We start from the raw sequence: 19250 nt of genomic DNA, 5'->3' as shown, positions 1-19250 counted from the left end.
TTCTAGATGATGATGATTAATGACCACCTGAGGGATGCTATGATGTGGTCTCTGTTCTAGATGATAATTTTATTTACATTTATTTAACTAGGCAAGTCAGTTAAGAACAAATTCTTATTTTGAATGACGGCCTAGGAACAGTGGGTTAACTGCCTGTTCAGGGGCAGAAGGAATCTAGTGATACCTGGTGCTAGTGAATACTGCAGATTTGAAGCAATACGACCAGCCTTGAATCATGTTTAGTGAGACGGACTGCTCCTGTCTCTTGTTTTTACAACTAACTTATTGTGTCAACTTTACCAGCAGCTGGGAGGGCTCTGTGAAGGCCTGCGAACAGATACCGATGACTGACGCTGTTGTTTAGTGGATGGGTGAAGTCAGGAGACTCCTTTGTTTTAAGTAGTTTATGTTGCTCGTGTTAGGACAGGGCTGGGGAACTCTGGGAGATGCATTGATCAAATGATACACACATTGCTCAGACACAAACCTGGTTGCTCAGGTCTAAATCGGTCTCACTGGAAAACCAGCAGACACAGCAGCTCCCGAAGATTAGTGTCAGAGATGGAAGAGGAAGAGAGACATCCCACTCCCTCGTTGTTTCTGGTTCATATACAGTCAATGAACTAAGTAGACCAGGCCCAGTCGCTATCCCTTTGGTGTCTGTGGGGGAGACACCCCTTAAATAGACCTCAACTGTGACCATTTTCTTCAATGTTTAACTTCTTGCGTCGAGCCATCCCGGATCCGGTATCGTGACTACAGCCTCAAGCTCATTACCATAACGCAACGTTAACTATTCATGAAAATCGCAAATGAAATGAAATTAATCTATTTGCTCTCAAGCTTAGCCTTTTGTTAACAACACTGTCATCTCAGATTTTCAAAATATGCTTCTCAACCATTGCAAAACAAGCATTTGTGTAACAGTATTGATTGCTAGCGTAGCATTTAGCGTAGCATTTAGCGTTAGCATTCAGCAGGCAACATTTTCACAAAAACCAGAAAAGGATTCAAATAAAATCATTTACCTTTGAAGAACTTCAGATGTTTTCAATGAGGAGACTCAGTTAGATAGCAAATGTTCCGTTTTTACAAAAAATATTATTTGTGTTGACAAATTGGTCCGTTTTCTGCGTCACGTGTTTAGCTACGAAAAAAAACCTGTATCCAGGATTGTGTAAATCTATCCGCAAGCTCATTAGCATAACACAACGTTAACTATTCATGAAAATCGCAAATGAAATGAAATTAATCTATTTGCTCTCAAGCTTAGCCTTTTGTTAACAACACTGTCATCTTAGAATTTCAAAATATGCTTTTGAACCATAGCTAAACAAGCATTTGTGTAACAGTATTGATAGCCTAGCATAGTATTATGCCTCTTTCACCATGCAATATTTTCCACAAAAACCAGAAAAGAATTCAAATAAAGTAATTTACCTTTGAAGAACTTCAGATGTTTTCAATGAGGAGACTCTGTTAGATAGCAAATGTTCCGTTTTTACAAAAAATATTATTTGTGTCGACTAATCGCTCCGTTTTGTTCATCACGTTTGGGTAAGGAAAAAATAATAATAATAAGTCATTAAAACGTTAACTTTTTTCCAAATTAACTCCATAATATCGACAGAAACATGGCAAACCGATGTTTAGAATCAATCCTCAAGGTGTTTTTCACATATCTATCGACGATGAAATCCATCGTGGCAGTTTACTTTCTCTTCTGAAGAAATGGAAGGCGCATGGACCTACAGATTACGCACACAGGACACCGGGCGGGACACCAGGTAAATGTAGTCTCTTATGGTCAATCTTCCAATGATATGCCTACAAACACCTCACAATGCTGCAGACACCTCGGGGAATAGACAGAAAGCGCAGGCTCATTCCTGGCGCATTCACAGCCATATAAGGAGACATTGGAACACAGCGCCTTCAGAATCTGGGGCATTTCTTGTATGAAACTTCATCTTGGTTTCGCCTGTTGCATTAGTTCTGGGGCACTCACAGATAATATCTTTGCAGTTTTGGAGACGTCAGAGTTTTGTCTTTCCAAGGCTGTCAATTCCATGCATAGTCGAGCATCTTTTCGTGACAAAATATTGCGCTTAAAACGGGCACGTCTTTTTATCCAATAATGACACAGTTGAAGAGGTTAACAGCCTGAGTAAGACATTTATCCACCATCTTGGCTAGTATCCCACCGATCTCTTAGATGTATACTCCCTCAAGTATACATGGCTGGCGTCCAGTGGGATTCAACATTCCAGAATGTTCAGATATAAATACAGGCCTACTCTATAGAAGAGCCATGCTTCTCTGTCACATAGAATAGTGAAACTGCTCTACACGAGACATTTCTAATGTTCCCTCCTGAACGTAGCCCTGGTTTCCTCCCAGTTGTCTCTCCGGGACCACTCTTCTCACTACCAAGGTGCTGATTTTGACTGTTTACAGGGAGTATTGTTCAACGTTATGCTTAATAAAATAAGAGCAAATCGAAGGTGTCAATTGTTCTTTGAGCCGCCAATGTTTTGTTCTCACAGGCTGCGTTTTATACAGGCAGATTTGATGTGATTGTTCAAAAGAACAAATAGTGAGAAAAAAAAATCAGAATTGGGCTGCCGATGTAAAACGCAGCAAACAGCAGCAGTGGCATCAGTTCAGTTGGTCCAGGGGCTTCTCCATTCCTCTCCTCCCAGTGTCTCCTCTCTGACAGGGGCTTCTCCATTCCTCTCCTCCCAGTGTCTCCTCTCTGACTGGGGCTTCTCCATTCCTCTCCTCCCAGTGTCTCCTCTCTGACAGGGGCTTCTCCATTCCTCTCCTCCCAGTGTCTCCTCTCTGACAGGGGCTTCTCCATTCCTCTCCTCCCAGTGTCTCCTCTCTGACTGGGGCTTCTCCATTCCTCTCCTCCCAGTGTCTCCTCTCTGACTGGGGCTTCTCCATTCCTCTCCTCCCAGTGTCTCCTCTCTGACAGGGGCTTCTCCATTCCTCTCCTCCCAGTGTCTCCTCTCTGACTGGGGCTTCTCCATTCCTCTCCTCCCAGTGTCTCCTCTCTGACAGGGGCTTCTCCATTCCTCTCCTCCCAGTGTCTCCTCTCTGACAGGGGCTTCTCCATTCCTCTCCTCCCAGTGTCTCCTCTCTGACTGGGGCTTCTCCATTCCTCTCCTCCCAGTGTCTCCTCTCTGACTGGGGCTTCTCCATTCCTCTCCTCCCAGTGTCTCCTCTCTGACAGGGGCTTCTCCATTCCTCTCCTCCCAGTGTCTCCTCTCTGACAGGGGCTTCTCCATTCCTCTCCTCCCAGTGTCTCCTCTCTGACAGGGGCTTCTCCATTCCTCTCCTGCCAGTGTCTCCTCTCTGACAGGGGCTTCTCCATTCCTCTCCTCCCAGTGTCTCCTCTCTGACTGGGGCTTCTCCATTCCTCTCCTCCCAGTGTCTCCTCTCTGACTGGGGCTTCTCCATTCCTCTCCTCCCAGTGTCTCCTCTCTGACTGGGGCTTCTCCATTCCTCTCCTCCCAGTGTCTCCTCTCTGACTGGGGCTTCTCCATTCCTCTCCTCCCAGTGTCTCCTCTCTGACTGGGGCTTCTCTATTCCTCTCCTCCCAGTGTCTCCTCTCTGACTGGGGCTTCTCCATTCCTCTCCTCCCAGTGTCTCCTCTCTGACTGGGGCTTCTCCATTCCTCTCCTCCCAGTGTGTCCTCTCTGACTGGGGCTTCTCCATTCCTCTCCTCCCAGTGTCTCCTCTCTGACTGGGGCTTCTCCATTCCTCTCCTCCCAGTGTCTCCTCTCTGACTGGGGCTTCTCCATTCCTCTCCTCCCAGTGTCTCCTCTCTGACTGGGGCTTCTCCATTCCTCTCCTCCCAGTGTCTCCTCTCTGACAGGGGCTTCTCCATTCCTTTCCTCCCAGTGTCTCCTCTCTGACTGGGGCTTCTCCATTCCTCTCCTCCCAGTGTCTCCTCTCTGACTGGGGCTTCTCCATTCCTCTCTTCCCAGTGTCTCCTCTCTGACTGGGCCTTCTCTATTCCTCTCCTCCCAGTGTCTCCTCTCTGACAGGGGCTTCTCCAAGTTGCCAGACAGCTGGGCATTATCACTTTTAAATGGATAACCAACATATTCAAATAATGATTGACATTTTGATTAATTTATTCATAATATTTCATTCTTCCACAAGATATAGTCCCGACACACATCTAGGATTGCTACCCAAGCCTGCTGGTCTTTCGTTTTATTTATTAATCAATGACATTTTTAATGAAAATATGTCAATCATTCGAATATACGCTATACACCAAATCACTTGGCTCTGTCATAACCTCACATGGTCTCTCCTATCATTGCTATGCAGACGACACACAATTAATCTTCTCCTTTCCCCCTTCTGACGACCAGGTGGCGAATCGCATCTCTGCATGTCTGGCAGACATATCAGTGTGGATGACGGATCACCACCTCAAGCTGAACCTCGGCAAGACGGAGCTGCTCTTCCTCCCGGGGAAGGACTGCCCGTTCCATGATCTCGCCATCACGGTTGACAACTCCATTGTGTCCTCCTCCCAGAGCGCTAAGAACCTTGGCGTGATCCTGGACAACACCCTGTCGTTCTCAACTAACATCAAGGCGGTGGCCCGTTCCTGTAGGTTCATGCTCTACAACATCCGCAGAGTACGACCCTGCCTCACACAGGAAGCGGCGCAGGTCCTAATCCAGGCACTTGTCATCTCCCGTCTGGATTACTGCAACTCGCTGTTGGCTGGGCTCCCTGCCTGTGCCATTAAACCCCTACAACTCATCCAGAACGCCGCAGCCCGTCTGGTGTTCAACCTTCCCAAGTTCTCTCACGTCACCCTGCTCCTCCGCTCTCTCCACTGGCTTCCAGTTGAAGCTCGCATCCGCTACAAGACCATGGTGCTTGCCTACGGAGCTGTGAGGGGAACGGCACCTCAGTACCTCCAGGCTCTGATCAGGCCCTACACCCAAACAAGGGCACTGCGTTCATCCACCTCTGGCCTGCTCGCCTCCCTACCACTGAGGAAGTACAGTTCCCGCTCAGCCCAGTCAAAACTGTTCGCTGCTCTGGCCCCCCAATGGTGGAACAAACTCCCTCACGACGCCAGGACAGCGGAGTCAATCACCACCTTCCGGAGACACCTGAAACCCCACCTCTTAAGGAATACCTAGGATAGGATAAAGTAATCCCTCTCACCCCCCCCCTTAAAAGATTTAGATGCACTACTGTTCCACTGGATGTCATAAGGTGAATGCACCAATTTGTAAGTCGCTCTGGATAAGAGCGTCTGCTAAATGACTTAAATGTAAATGAATATGTTTTTAACCCATTGTATAAAAATAATGCCCTAGAAGCCAGTGTTTGTTTGGAGGATATATTGGCACGGTTTGCCAGCCATGGACTTCCTCTCTGGCCTAACTACACCCGTGCCAATATATCCTCCAAAACACCAGCTTATCTGGCATTATCACTTAAGTGTGTTATCTTGATGACAGGGACCCTGAGTTTGTGGTCCTCCTCGATGTTCTTGTGTGTCGTCTCCTGTTCAGTCTTCATAGGAACGTTAATGTTCACACGCCGCTTCTTACTGGAGATAAGAACAACACATAGGATTACATCTTACATCCATGCTTTGACAGACAGCGAGAGAAAGCTAGATGGAGGGAGAGGAGATAAAGTGAGAGAGAGCAGTTGACAGGCAGAGGAAGAGAGGAAGATAAATGGAGGGAGAAATAAATAAATATGGAGGGAGGGAGAGAAGGAGCTAAAGGTAGACAGTGGAGGACTTCTTGTATCCCAGGAAGACTGATCAGGATTTCTGGTTTGAACAGTGTCGACTGTTTGCCATAGGAGTACTGTTTGCCATTAAAGTCCAGAAGTCCCTCTAGTTGACCATCATAATAAAACACAGAAGAAAGAATCCTGGTTGAATTTGGATTTGAACAAGATCTGCTAAACCTTCAACCTCAGGGACTGCTCACAGTCAGTACCATACAACTATCATATCAGGGGTGATTTAATAAATAACAAAAATACTTGTCATATATTTACACCACAGAATTATCAGTAGAACTCAGTTTATTATTTAAAAAATACTTTTTACCCCAGTTGGTACTTACAGTCTTGTCCTATCGCTGCAACTCCTGTATGGATTCGAGAGAGGCGAAGGTCGAGAGCCATGCGTCCTCCAAAACACGACCCTGCCAAACCGCACTGCTTCTTGACACACTGCTCGCTTAACACGGAAGCCAGAGGAGGAAACACCGTACAGCTGGCGACCAATGTCAGCGTGCATGCACCTGTCCCGCCACAAGGAGTCGCTAGAGCGCGATGGGATGAGGACATCCCGGCTGGCCAAGCCCTCCCCTAACCCGGACGACGTTGGGCCAATTGTGCGCCGCCTCATGGGTCTACCGGGTCCAGCCGGCCGCGACACAGCTTGGGATCAAACACGGGCCTGTAGTGACAACCTCTAGCACTGTGATGCAGTGCCTTAGACCACTGTAGTGACAACCTCTAGCACTGTGATGCAGTGCCTTAGACCACTGCGCCACTCGGGAGAACAAACAGTTTTGATCCGTGTGTTATCAGTCATACAGTGTACATGTCCTCTGTGTTGTACTCTGGTAGTATAGCCATCTGGAAGTTAGACACCTGCAGAGTATACCTGGAATACAGATATACACTGAGTGTATAAAACATTAAGAACACCTGCTCTTTCCATGACAGACTGACCAGGTGAAAGCTATGATCCCTCATTGATGTCACTTGTTAAATCCGCTTTAAATCAGTTTAGAAGAAGGGTAGGAGACAGGTTAAAGACATGGATATTGTATGTGCCATTCAGAGGGTGAATGGGAAAGACAAAATATTGAAGTGCCTTTGAACAGGGTATGATGGTAAGTGCCAGACGCACCGGTTTGAGTGTGACAAACGTTGCAATGTTGCTGGGTTTTTCACACAACAGTTTCCCGTGTGTATCAAGCATTGGAGTCAATATGGGTCAGTATGCCTGCAGAGCGCTTTCGACGCCTTGTAGAGTCCATGCCCTGACCAATGGAGGCTGTTGTGAGGGCAGAAGGGTGTGCACACCTGCACAGAATAAAAATATTCCAAAACACACATCCTGTTTGCAACAACACTGCCAAACATTTGGCAAAGAAATGAACTTTTTGTCCTGAATACAAAGCATTAGGTTTGGGGCAAATCTAACACAACACATAAGTTTATACTCGCAAGTATGGTGGTGGCTGCATCATGTTATGGGTATGCTTATAATCATTAAGGAATGGGAAGTTTTTCAGGATACAAAATAAATGGAATGTAGCTAACCACAGGCAACATCCTAGAGGAAAACCTGGTTCAGTCTGCTTTCCACCAGACACTGGGAGATGGATTCACCTTTCAGCAGGACAATAACTTAAAACACAAGGCCAAATATACACTGGAGTTGCTTGCCAAGAATACAGTGAATGTTTCTGAGTAGCCTAGTTACAGTTTTGACTTATCAGCTTGAAAATCTATGGCTGTCTACCAATGAACAGATGCTGTGGCTACATAACAGCATGACAGGATCCCTGAAGATGTCATAGCAAACAGGACAGCAGAGATCTTTTCTCCTTTGGGAGACACGATCTGGAAGCCATTTTCTCTCATGGTCACACTCCCTCCTCAAGAATGGCTTCTGGAGGCAACAGGTCACTTCCAAGACTCACTCTTGGTTCGTTAGCAGGACCTGAAAGTCACGGTTTAGGTGGAATATTATTTTGTTCTGTTTTAACTCTGAAACTCTGAATCTGGCTGTTTATAATGAGATAAGTCCTGTTTTAAATCCTTTTTTTTAAATGGAAATAATCACCTGTACCTGAGAGAGCTGAGTTTTCCAGTGTTGTGCAGTATATCACCGGATGACAATGTGAATGAGGGGTTGAACTTTCAGTCAACTAGAACCCTGCACATTGTGGTACTGTTCTCCTCAGTGTTCTAAACCAGGGCTGCTCAATTCTGGTCCTGGAGGGCCCAAACGCTTCTGTTTTGGGTTTCTACCAGGTAGAATAGTGCTCACCTGGTGTTCCAGGTCTAAGTTAGTCCCTTAATAGAAGGAAAGGATGAAAACCGGAAGTGTTCTGGCCCTCCAGGACCGACATCGAACAGCCCTGTTCTGAACCTAGCCAGGTCTCAGATCTGTGTGTTCTTGTCAACTCCGTTGTCAAGTCATTGGTATGACAGCACACCAACAGCCTGGCACTCAGGCTGTTCTTAAACCTCACATGGAGAAAATTCACATTTTTGTCCAATTTTATTATAGAGAATTACTGGTAATAACAAGACATACAACAGGCCTTACAAATAATGTACAATACACAGGGCGGATAGAATACCTCACGTTTAGTTTGACAGATCCTTCTCAGACAGGGTCGGCCTGCTCTGCTGAGGTCCAAAGCCTGGTCAGGCTGTCTCCTAACAGGTCAAACCACCTGGAGCTGTGCAACTGCCAGGACACTTCATACATACCTAGTCCTCACTGACCAGGCGTCGGTCAGCTCACCTGCCTACAGTATGAACACTCTGTACCCGTCCCACTGACCAATGGGCAGGTAGCAGCACCAAGTACCTGCGTTGGTTGTTCTAAACACCTCTCTCTGAGACAACCCCACCACTAGATTGCATTATGTTTCATGGTTCTTTGAGCCAGATGGGAATCATTATCCGTATTATTATAACGCTCTGTTTGGCATCCTCCAGAACAGAAGCCTCTAATGGCTAAGCTTCCCAAATAATGTTACGATGAATATACAGTTAAGTGTGACTGACTGTCAAGTAAATTTGTAAGATGAGCAGAAACATCACATGAAGGGGAAGGGTAGTGCACTGTGATGAGGGTGATCAAGAAAAAGGGCTCCATTACCTTTAACATTCTATACATTTCACTGTCAAACTATTTTATGTTCATTGTAAAATAAAATTGAGTTGATTTGTAAGATTATTTTTTACCTATAAAACATGTATTGACACACGTATCATGATCAATAGATGCTGTTGCGCTAGACAGAGATTCTAACTATGCTGTACTTTTACAGAGGTCTTCGCTGGTACGATTCTCAGAGGGGAGAGCTTGCAGTAACTACCCAAGTATGGAAAGACTCTCTCAGTGAAAGTGTGTGAAATAGTGTGTAAACAACATGTGTTCTCATCAGGGTCAGAGAATGACAGCGCTCCTCTGTCCCAGTCCAGCTGAACTCTGATCCTTTTGGGTTTCTTTGCCACAGGGAGGACACTGGTTGATTCTGGTGGGGAAAATGCTCCATATTTACCTTTGAAGTGCCAGAATCGCCAGTGTCCAGTATTAACTGCTCCCTTCCTCTGGACAGACTTTTCCATCACACCCAGTGACCAGAATGTATTGTTCCCAACCTCAACGTCCCAGCTGTGTGTCCCTGAGTTAAATCCCTCAGAACCCAAGACCCATGCATAGTAATCAAACCTCTCTGGGTTATCAGGGAGCTGCTGTTTCTCATTTGTGCATTCCACAATGGTCAGATTCTCAGATAGGAGGAGACCTAGGTGGGCAGTGTTGGGGTCCAGAGTGACAGGACCTGAGTGCAAAGAGCAAATTTACTAGATTAGAACGGTGGGTGATTTCTGGTTGATGCGGTTTAAAAATATATATATTTTTGGATGCCTGGAAGAACAAGTCAAATTTATAATAGTTTTGTACCACTGTCAATGATACTGGTTACTTGTACTGCACAGTTGACGGTCAGGCAGATAAATGCATTTTAGTATCATCATAAATTGATATTTATTTACTGTATTTCACAATCCCTTGCATTTTCTCCCAGACTCTGAACTGCAGGTTTCCCAGGTGTTTGGCCACGTCTATCAGCGACCCTGAGACCAGCTGTGGATCCGGCAATGTGCACTGGGTTCTGGAAGAACATTCAGGAGTCAGTGTTGCTGTAGGGTTGGATTCAGAACCACAGAACAGAGAGAGACAGCAGACAGATGACTTACCTTCTCACTATGGCCTTGTAGTTCTACAGAACAAAATAATAGATTGAGTCAGTCAATCAATATTAACCAGTCAACCGATAAACATACCCTAAAATTTAGAGAGAGCAGTGCTGACCTTCAGGAATGAGATGTCTTCAGCTCTCAGCTCCTCCTCTAAGGCTCTGATTGTGTCTGAAAGTGATGATATCTCTCTGCTCATCTCCTCAATCTTCTCCTTCATCACCTGACTCTTCTGCTTCTCTTCCTCCCTCAGAACAGCTATCCTCACCCCCTCTTCCTCTCGTAGAAACTGGTGGAGCTTCTGAAAATCTTTTTTAATCACCATCTCTGTGTGCTGGGCCTTGTTCTGGACACAAGAGATAACAAAGGCATTACATTATTTAAATGTTCATTTTCACAGTTTATCCACAAAATACTTTTGAGTAAAATCCATACAATTCTATGTTCTCTTACAACTCAGCATCCTCACCTTAATGTGTTTCACTGTTTGGTCACAGGTTTGTTTAACTTTATTAAAGACCTCCAGCTTCTCCTTTAAGGGCTTCAGGAAAGTCTGGAGTTCCTCCTGGAAAGAGACATTGTTTTATTGAAGAGAATTTGTACTTTGTTGTTTCATTACAGAGTTGATCGACATGGAGGGGAAGGTGAATGGACTGTTCCCCTCTGTGTACAAGCCAGGGTATGTGAGTATAGTAGTTAGGTGTCACGTGGTGAGTATAGTAGTTAGGTGTCACGTGGTGAGTATAGTAGTTAGGTGTCACGTGGTGAGTATAGTAGTTAGGTGTCACGTGGTGAGTATAGTAGTTAGGTGTCACGTGGTGAGTATAGTAGTTAGGTGTCACGTGGTGAGTATAGTAGTTAGGTGTCACGTGGTGAGTATAGTAATTAGGTGTCACGTGGTGAGTATAGTAGTTAAGTGTCACGTGGTGAGTATAGTAGTTAGGTGTCACTTGGTGAGTATAGTAGTTAGGTGTCACTTGGTGAGTATAGTAGTTAGGTGTCATTTGGTGAGTATAGTAGTTAGGTGTCATTTGGTGAGTATAGTAGTTAGGTGTCACGTGGTGAGTATAGTAGTTAGGTGTCACGTGGTGAGTATAGTAGTTAGGTGTCACGTGGTGAGTATAGTAGTTAGGTGTCACTTGGTGAGAATAGTAGTTAGGTGTCACTTGGTGAGTATAGTAGTTAGGTGTCTCTTGGTGAGTATAGTAGATAGGTGTCACGCTATATGTGTGTGGTTAGATGTTTGTACGCCTTCAATCCAGATAGATCTGTTTTTTTTACAGGAATTAGGAAATGATTTCAAATCAAATTTATTTATATAGCCCTTCGTACATCAGCTGATATCTCAAAGTGATGTACAGAAACCCAGCCTAAAACCCCAAACAGCAAGCAATGCAGGTGTAGAAGCACGGTGGCTAGGAAAAACTCCCTAAAAAGGCCAAAACCTAGGAAGAAACCTAGAGAGGAACCAGGCTACGTGGGGTGGCCAGTCCTCTTCTGGCTGTGCCGGGTGGAGATTATAACAGAACATGGCCAAGATGTTCAAATGTTCATAAATGACCAGCATGGTCGAATAATAATAAGGCAGAACAGTTGAAACTGGAGCAGCAGCACGGCCAGGTGGACTGGGGACAGCAAGGAGTCATGTCAGGTAGTCCTGAGGCATGGTCCTAGGGCTCAGGTCCTCCTCCGAGAGAAAGAGAGAATTAGAGAGAGCACGCTTAAATTCACACAGGACACCGAATAGGACAGGAGAAGTACTCCAGATATAACAAACTGACCCTAGCCCCCCGACACAAACTACTGCAGGAGACACTGTGGCCCCATCCGAGGACACCCCCGGACAGGGCCAAACAGGAAGGATATAACCCCACCCACTTTGCCAAAGCACAGCCCCCACACCACTAGAGGGATATCTTCAACCACCAACTTACCATCCTGAGACAAGGCTGAGTATAGCCCACAAAGATCTTCGCCACGGCACAACCCAAGGGGGGGCGCCAACCCAGACAGGATGACCAGATCAGTGAATCAACCCACTCAGGTGACGCACCCCCTCCAGGGACGGTATGAGAGCCCCAGTAAGCCAATGACTCAGCCCCTGTAATAGGTTTAGAGGCAGAGAATCCCAGTGGAAAGAGGGGAACCGGGATTTTTGCAATGTTACGTAGATGGAAAAAAGCTGTCCTTGAAATGGTCTTGATATGTTCTTCAAAAGAGAGATCAGGGTCCAGAGTAATGCCGAGGTCCTTCACAGTTTTATTTGAGACGACTGTACAACCATTAAGATTAATTGTCAGATTCAACAGAAGATCTCTTTGTTTCTTGGGACCTAGAACAAGCATCTCTGTTTTGTCCGAGTTTAAAAGTAGAACGTTTGCAGCCATACACTTCCTTATGTCTGAAACGCATGCTTCTAGAGACGGCAATTTTGGGGCTTCACCATGTTTCATTGAAATGTACAGCTGTGTGTCATCCGCATAGCAGTGAAAGTTAACATTATGTTTTCGAATGACATCCCCAAGAGGTAGAATATATAGTGAAAACAATTTTTTATTTTACCTTTATTTTACTAGGCAAGTCAGTTAAGAACAAATTCTTATTTTCAATGACGGCCTAGGAAGAGTGGGTTAACTGCCTGTTCAGGGGCAGAACGACAGATTTTGTACCTTGTCAGCTCGGGGATTTGAACTTGCAACCTTTCGGTTACTAGTCCAATGCTCTAACCACTAGGCTACCCTGCCGCCCAGTGAAAACAATAGTGGTCCTAAAACGGAACCTTGAGGAACACCGAAATGTACAGTTGATTTGTCAGAGGACAAACCATTCACAGAGAAAAACTGATATCTTTCCGACAGATAAGATCTAAACCAGGCCAGAACTTGTCCGTGTAGACCAATTTGGGTTTCCAATCTCTCCAAAAGAATGTGGTGATCGATGGTATCAAAAGCAGCACTAAGGTCTAGGAGCACAAGGACAGATGCAGAGCCTCGGTCTGATGCCATTAAAAGGTAATTTACCACCTTCACAAGTGCTGTCTCAGTGCTATGATGGGGTCTAAAACCAGACTGAAGCATTTCGTATACATTGTTTGTCTTCAGGAAGGCAGTGATTTGCTGCGCAACAGCCTCTTCTAAAATTTTTGAGAGGAATGGAAGATTCGATATAGGCAGATAGTTTTTTAAATATTTTCTGGGTCAAGGTTTGGCTTTTTCAAGAGAGGCTTTATTACTGCCACTTTCAGTGAGTTTGGTACACATCCGGTGGATAGAGAGCTGTTTATTATGTTCAACATAGGAGGGGCAAGCACAGGAAGCAGCTCTTTCAGTAGTTTAGTTGGAATAGGGTCCAGTATGCAGCTTGAAGGTTTAGAGGCCATGATTATTTTCATCATTGTGTCAAGAGATATAGTACTAAAACACTTGAGCGTCTCTCTTGATCCTAGGTCCTGGCAGAGTTGTGCAGACGCAGGACAACTGAGCTTTGAAGGAAAACGCAGATTTAAAGAGGAGTCTGTAATTTGCTTTCTAATAATCATGATCTTTTCCTCAAAGAAGTTCATGAATTTATCACTGCTAAAGTGAAAGCCATCCTCTCTTGGGGAAAGCTGCTTTTTAGTTAGCTTTGCGACAGTATCAAAAATAAATTTCGGATTGTTCTTATTTTCCTCAATTAAGTTAGAAAAATAGGATGATCGAGCAGCAGTAAGGGCTCTTCGGTACTGCACGGTACTGTCTTTCCAAGCTAGTCGGAAGACTTCCAGTTTGGCGCCATTTCCGTTCCAATTTTCTGGACGCTTGCTTCAGGGCTCGGATATTTTCTGTGTACCAGGGAGCTAGTTTCTTATGAGAAATGTTTTTAGTTTTTAGGGGTGCAACTGCATCTAGGGTATTGCGCAAGGTTAAATTGAGTTCCTCAGTTAGGTGGTTAACTGATTTTTGTCCTCTGGCATCCTTGGGTAGACAGAGGGAATCTGGAAGGACATCAAGGAATCTTTGTGTTGTCTGTGAATTTATAGCACGACTTTTGATGTTCCTTGGTTGGGGTCTGAGCAATTTATTTGTTGCAATTGCAAACGTAATAAAATGGTGGTCCGATAGTCCAGGATTATGAGGAAAAACATTAAGATCCACAACATTTATTCCATGGGACAAAACTAGGTCCAGAGTATGACTGTGACAGTGAGTGGGTCCAGAGACATGTTGGACAAAACCCACTGAGTCGATGACTCCGAAAGCCTTTTGGAGTGAGTCTGTGGACTTTTCCATGTGAATATTAAAGTCACCAAAGATTAGAATATTATCTGCTATGACTACAAGTTCCGATAGGAATTCAGGGAACTCAATGAGGAATGCTGTATATGACCCAGGAGGCCTGTAAACAGTAGCTATAAAAAGTGATTGAGTAGGCTGCATACAGTGGGGCAAAAAAGTATTTAGTCAGCCACCAATTGTGCAAGTTCTCCCACTTAAAAAGATGAGAGAGGCCTGTTATTTTCATCATAGGTACACTTCAACTATGACAGACAAAATGAGAGAAAAAAATCCAGAAAATCACATTGTAGGATTTTTAATGAATTTATTTGGAATTTATGGTGGAAAATAAGTATTTGGTCACCTACAAACAAGCAAGATTTCTGGCTCTCACAGACTTGTAACTTCTTCTTTAAGAGGCTCCTCTGTCCTCCACTCGTTACCTGTATTAATGGCACCTGTTTGAACTTGTTATCAGTATAAAAGACACCTGTCCACAACCTCAAACAGTCACACTCCAAACTCCACTATGGCCAAGGCCAAAGAGCTGTCAAAGGACACCAGAAACAAAATTGTAGACCTGCACCAGGCTGGGAAGACTGAATCTGCAATAGGTAAGCAGCTTGGTTTGAAGAAATCAACTGTGGGAGCAATTATTAGGAAATGGAAGACATACAAGACCACTGATAATCTCCCTCGATCTGGGGCTCCACGCAAGATCTCACCCCGTGGGGTCAAAATGATCACAAGAACGGTGAGCAAAAATCCCAGAACCACACGGGGGGACCTAGTGAATGACCTGCAGAGAGCTGGGACCAAAGTAACAAAGCCTACCATCAGTAACACACTACGCCGCCAGGGACTCAAATCCTGCAGTGCCAGACGTGTCCCCCTGCTTAAGCCAGTACATGTCCAGGCCCGTCTGAAGTTTGCTAGAGAGCATTTCGATGATCCAGAAGAAGATTGGGAGAATGTCATATGGTCAGATGAAACAAAAATATGGTCAGATGAAACAAAAATATAACTTTTTGACAGTAGACAGTAACAGTGTGTGAAAACCTTGTGAAGACTTACAGAAAACATTTGACCTCTGTCATTGCCAACAAGGGGTATATAACAAAGTATTGAATTAAACTTTTGTTATTGACCAAATACTTATTTTCCACCATAATTTGCAAATGAATTCATTAAAAATCCTACAATGTGACTTTCTGGATTTTTTTCTCTCTCATTTTGTCCATCATAGTTGAAGTGTACCTATGATGAAAATTACAGGCCTCTCTCATCTTTTTAAGTGGGAGAACTTGCACAATTGGTGGCTGACTAAATACTTCTTTGCCCCACTGTAGATTTCATGAAGCTCAAAAGACGAAAACATCATTTTTTTTTGGTAAATTGAAATTTGCTATCGTAAATGTTAGCAACACCTCCACCTTTGCAGAATGCACGGGGGATATGGTCACTAGTGTAGCCAGGCGGTGAGGCCTCATTTAACACAGCAAATTCATCAGGCTTAAGCCATGTTTCAGTCAGGCCAATCACATCAAGATTATGATCAGTGATTAGTTCATTGACTATAATTGCCTTTGAAGTAAGGGATCTAACATTAAGTAGCCCTATTTTTAGATGTGAGGTATCATGATCTCTTTCAATAATGACAGGAATGGAGGAGGGCTTTATCCTAGTGAGATTGCTAAGGCGAACACCGCCATGTTTAGTTTTGCCCAACCTAGGTCGAGGCACAGACACTCAATCAGTCTCAATGGTGATAGCTGACTACACTGACTGTGCTAGTGGCAGACTCCACTATGCTGGCAGGCTGGCTAACAGCCTGCTGCCTGGCCTGCACCCTATTTCATTGTGGAGCTAGAGCCCTGTCTATGTTGGTAGATAAGATGAGAGCACCCCTCCAGCTAGGATGGAGTCCGTCACTCCTCAGCAGGTCAGGCTTGGTCCTGTTTGTGGGTGAGTCCCAGAAAGAGGGCCAATTATCTACAAATTCTATCTTTTGGGAGGGGCAGAAAACAATTTAACGAGCGATTGAGTTGTGAGACTGCTGTAGAGCTCATCACTCCCCCTAACTGGGAGGGGGCCAGAGACAATTACTCGATGCTGACACATCTTTCTAGCTGATTTACACGCTGAAGCTATGTTGCACTTGGTGACCTCTGACTGTTTCATCCTAACATCCTTGGTGCCGACGTGGATAACAATATCTCTATACTCGCCAGTTTTAGCCAGCACCATCTTCAGATTAGCCTTAACTTCGGTAGCCCTGCCCCATGGTAAACAGTGTATGATCGCTGGATGATTCGTTTTTAAGTCTAATACTGCGGGTAATGGAGTCGCCAATGACTAGAGTTTTCAATTTGTCAGAGCTAATGGTGGGAGGCTTCGGCGTCTCAGACCCCGTAACGGGGGGAGTAGAGACAAGAGAAGGCTCCGCCTCTGACTCCGACTCGCTGCTTAATGGGGAAAACCGGTTGAAAGTTTCTGTCGGCTGAATGAGCGACACCGGTTGAGTATTTCTACAACCGTGAGAAAGTTGTCCGGCTGCCGGGACCGTGCGAGGGGATTTAATACTAACGTTACTATCTGTACTTACTGGTGGCACAGACGCGGTTTCATCCTTTCCTACACTGAAATTACCCTTGCCTAACGATTGCGTCTGAAGCTGGGCTTGTAAGCGCAGCTATCCTCGCCGTAAGGCGATCGTTCTCCTGTATATTATGAGTACAGCGACTGCAATTAGAAGGCATCATGTTAATGTTACTACTGTTACTACTTAGCTTCGGCTGTTGGAGGTCCTGACGAACCGTGTCCAGATAAAGCGTCCGGAGTGAAAAAGTTGAGGGAAAAAACAAAAATATGAACGGTAATTAAAAAGTAAAAACCGTAAAGTTGTCAGGTAGCAAAATAGGTTGGCAACAAAACGCACAACAACACGTAAACAAGTCTACAAGTTGTGACCGGAAAGGAATATTGAGAAAAATACTTGGAAAATATAGATTTGACACTGGTTTCACACACGGAAGTACCGGAAATACAACACATTGATACTAACTGTATATTGTATATTATATATAAATTATGTACTGTATTTTAAATTCACCTGTTTATGCTACTGTACCTTTTGATACTGTGCAGTTTCATCTATGGGGCAGCAGTTGTGGTTTTTATGTTTTCTGGAGGCCTGACACACAACACAGATGGGCTGTTTATCATCCAGACAGAAGAGCTTGAGTTTCTCGTTGTGCAGATTGCAGTGCTCCTCAGACTCCCCTGAATCTCTCCCTCTCCTCTCCTGTAAGAAGGCCTCACACAGGTTCTTTAAGACCAGGTTACAGGGAGGATTGCCTTTTGATTTGCTTCTCTTCCTGCACACTGGACATTCCCGAGATCGCCTCTGTTTCCAGTATTCCTGCAGACAGGCTTTACAGACGCTGTGGCTACACAACAAGACCACAGGATCTTTGAAGATCTCACGGCAAAAAGGACAGGAGAGATCCTCCTCAGGAGAAGCTGATCTGGAAGCCATTCTGTTTTTGAGACACTCCCTTATCTGGAAGGATTTAGAGAAATCTTAATTTCATACTCCTCGCATCTTCTCTCCTTGCCTCCTTCTCAAAACCCATTGGAGGAGAAAGTCAGAGGGGCGGGACCTCTGGCTTTCTCATCCAATGGGTTTTGAGAAGGAGGCAAGGAGGGAGGATTACAAGGAGTATGATATTGAGATTCACCCTCTGCCAAGTACCAAAGTTAACTTTCAAGGCTTTAGAAACGAAACTGTGATTCAGCCAGCAGCCGCTTGAGGTCAGTGTTTGGCTAGTAATCCTTGCTGTGTAAAGGCAGTCTCTAGTCACTGGGAGGAACTGAGCTCGTTCCCTTTATTCCAAAGGGGTGGAGCTTTCTGAGACCAGAAAACCTATTTGGCATGGCAGTGCATGCGTTCTTATTATACCTTAGTGAGCACGCATAGAGAAATCAGGAAGCATAGGGGCAAGAGGGAGTGGCTAAGAGGTAGGGCTAGACTGTCTGAGAGACACAGCTACCCTCACCACACTGTCCCTTCTCTGCCAACAGCTGAACATGAGGAAAAAGGAAGCAATTTTGCAAGCAGCTCAAGGACAAGCTCACAATTTCAGTCAATGTTTATCACTATTTATTACTATTTGCAGACTATTGGCAATCAAGGCCTTTATAAACCAATTATCTGTAGGCCTATACAAAATAATAATATGCCTATGCAATTTAACCTTTATTTAACTAAGCAAGTCAGTTAAGAACAAATTCTTATTTTCAATGACGGCCTACCCCAGTCAAACCCTAACCCAGACGACACTGGGCCAATTGTGCGCCGCCCTATGGGACTCCCAATCACAGCCGAATATGATACAGCCTGGATTTGAACAAGGGACTGTAGTAAGGCCTCTAGCACTGAGATGCTGTGCCTCAGACAGCTGCCCCACTCGGGAGCGGTTAGGAACCTTGGGTAGGGACTAATCAGTGATGTAATGAGTATGCAACCCAAACCATAGTAATATGAATCTCTCGGTAGCTGCAGCAGGCAGAGGAGATGTAACATGACTGGGCTTTTCCACTGTTACAGAGGCCTTGAATGGTAACATCCTCAGAGGGTGGAGTTTACAGCAATTGTGTCAGGTCTACTGTCAGGTATACTGTCAGGTCTACTGTCAGGTACCGTGTCTACTGTCAGGTCTACTGTCAGGTACTGTGTCTACTGTCAGGTCTACTGTCAGGTCTACTGTCAGGTACCGTGTCTACTGTCAGGTCTACTGTCAGGTACTGTGTCTACTGTCAGGTCTACTGTCAGGTACCGTGTCTACTGTCAGGTCTACTGTCAGGTACCGTGTCTACTGTCAGGTCTACTGTCAGGTCTACTGTCTGGTCTACTGTCAGGTCCACTGTCTGGTCTACTGCCAGGTACCGTGTCTACTGTCAGGTCTACTGTCAGGT

General features: G+C 44.9%; 1 protein-coding gene across 2 annotated transcripts; it reads right to left on the bottom strand.

Moving 5' to 3' along the window:
* Nucleotides 1–8286: 8286 nt before the first annotated feature.
* On the bottom strand, nt 8287–17848 carry LOC115116304 (zinc-binding protein A33-like). Of its 2 annotated transcripts, none has more exons than XM_029644781.2 (6): nt 17404–17848; nt 10490–10585; nt 10136–10366; nt 10021–10043; nt 9817–9935; nt 8287–9602 (listed from the first exon to the last, which is right to left on the bottom strand). In XM_029644781.2, the coding sequence occupies exons 1-6, from the start codon at nt 17809–17811 to the stop codon at nt 9064–9066; spliced, it is 1416 nt and encodes a 471-aa protein (XP_029500641.2). In that variant the 5' UTR covers nt 17812–17848; the 3' UTR covers nt 8287–9063. The 2 variants fall into 2 exon arrangements, with proteins under 2 accessions (XP_029500641.2, XP_064875365.1); XM_065019293.1 differs by lacking the exon at nt 17404–17848 and adding an exon at nt 15108–16914.
* Between the last annotated feature and the right edge of the window lie 1402 nt (nt 17849–19250).

This window comes from Oncorhynchus nerka, linkage group LG6, assembly GCF_034236695.1.
Source record: "Oncorhynchus nerka isolate Pitt River linkage group LG6, Oner_Uvic_2.0, whole genome shotgun sequence".
NCBI lineage: Eukaryota > Metazoa > Chordata > Actinopteri > Salmoniformes > Salmonidae > Oncorhynchus > Oncorhynchus nerka.
The sequence above is the reverse complement of the archived record's forward strand: the minus strand, read 5'-3'. Positions and strand labels throughout refer to the sequence as shown.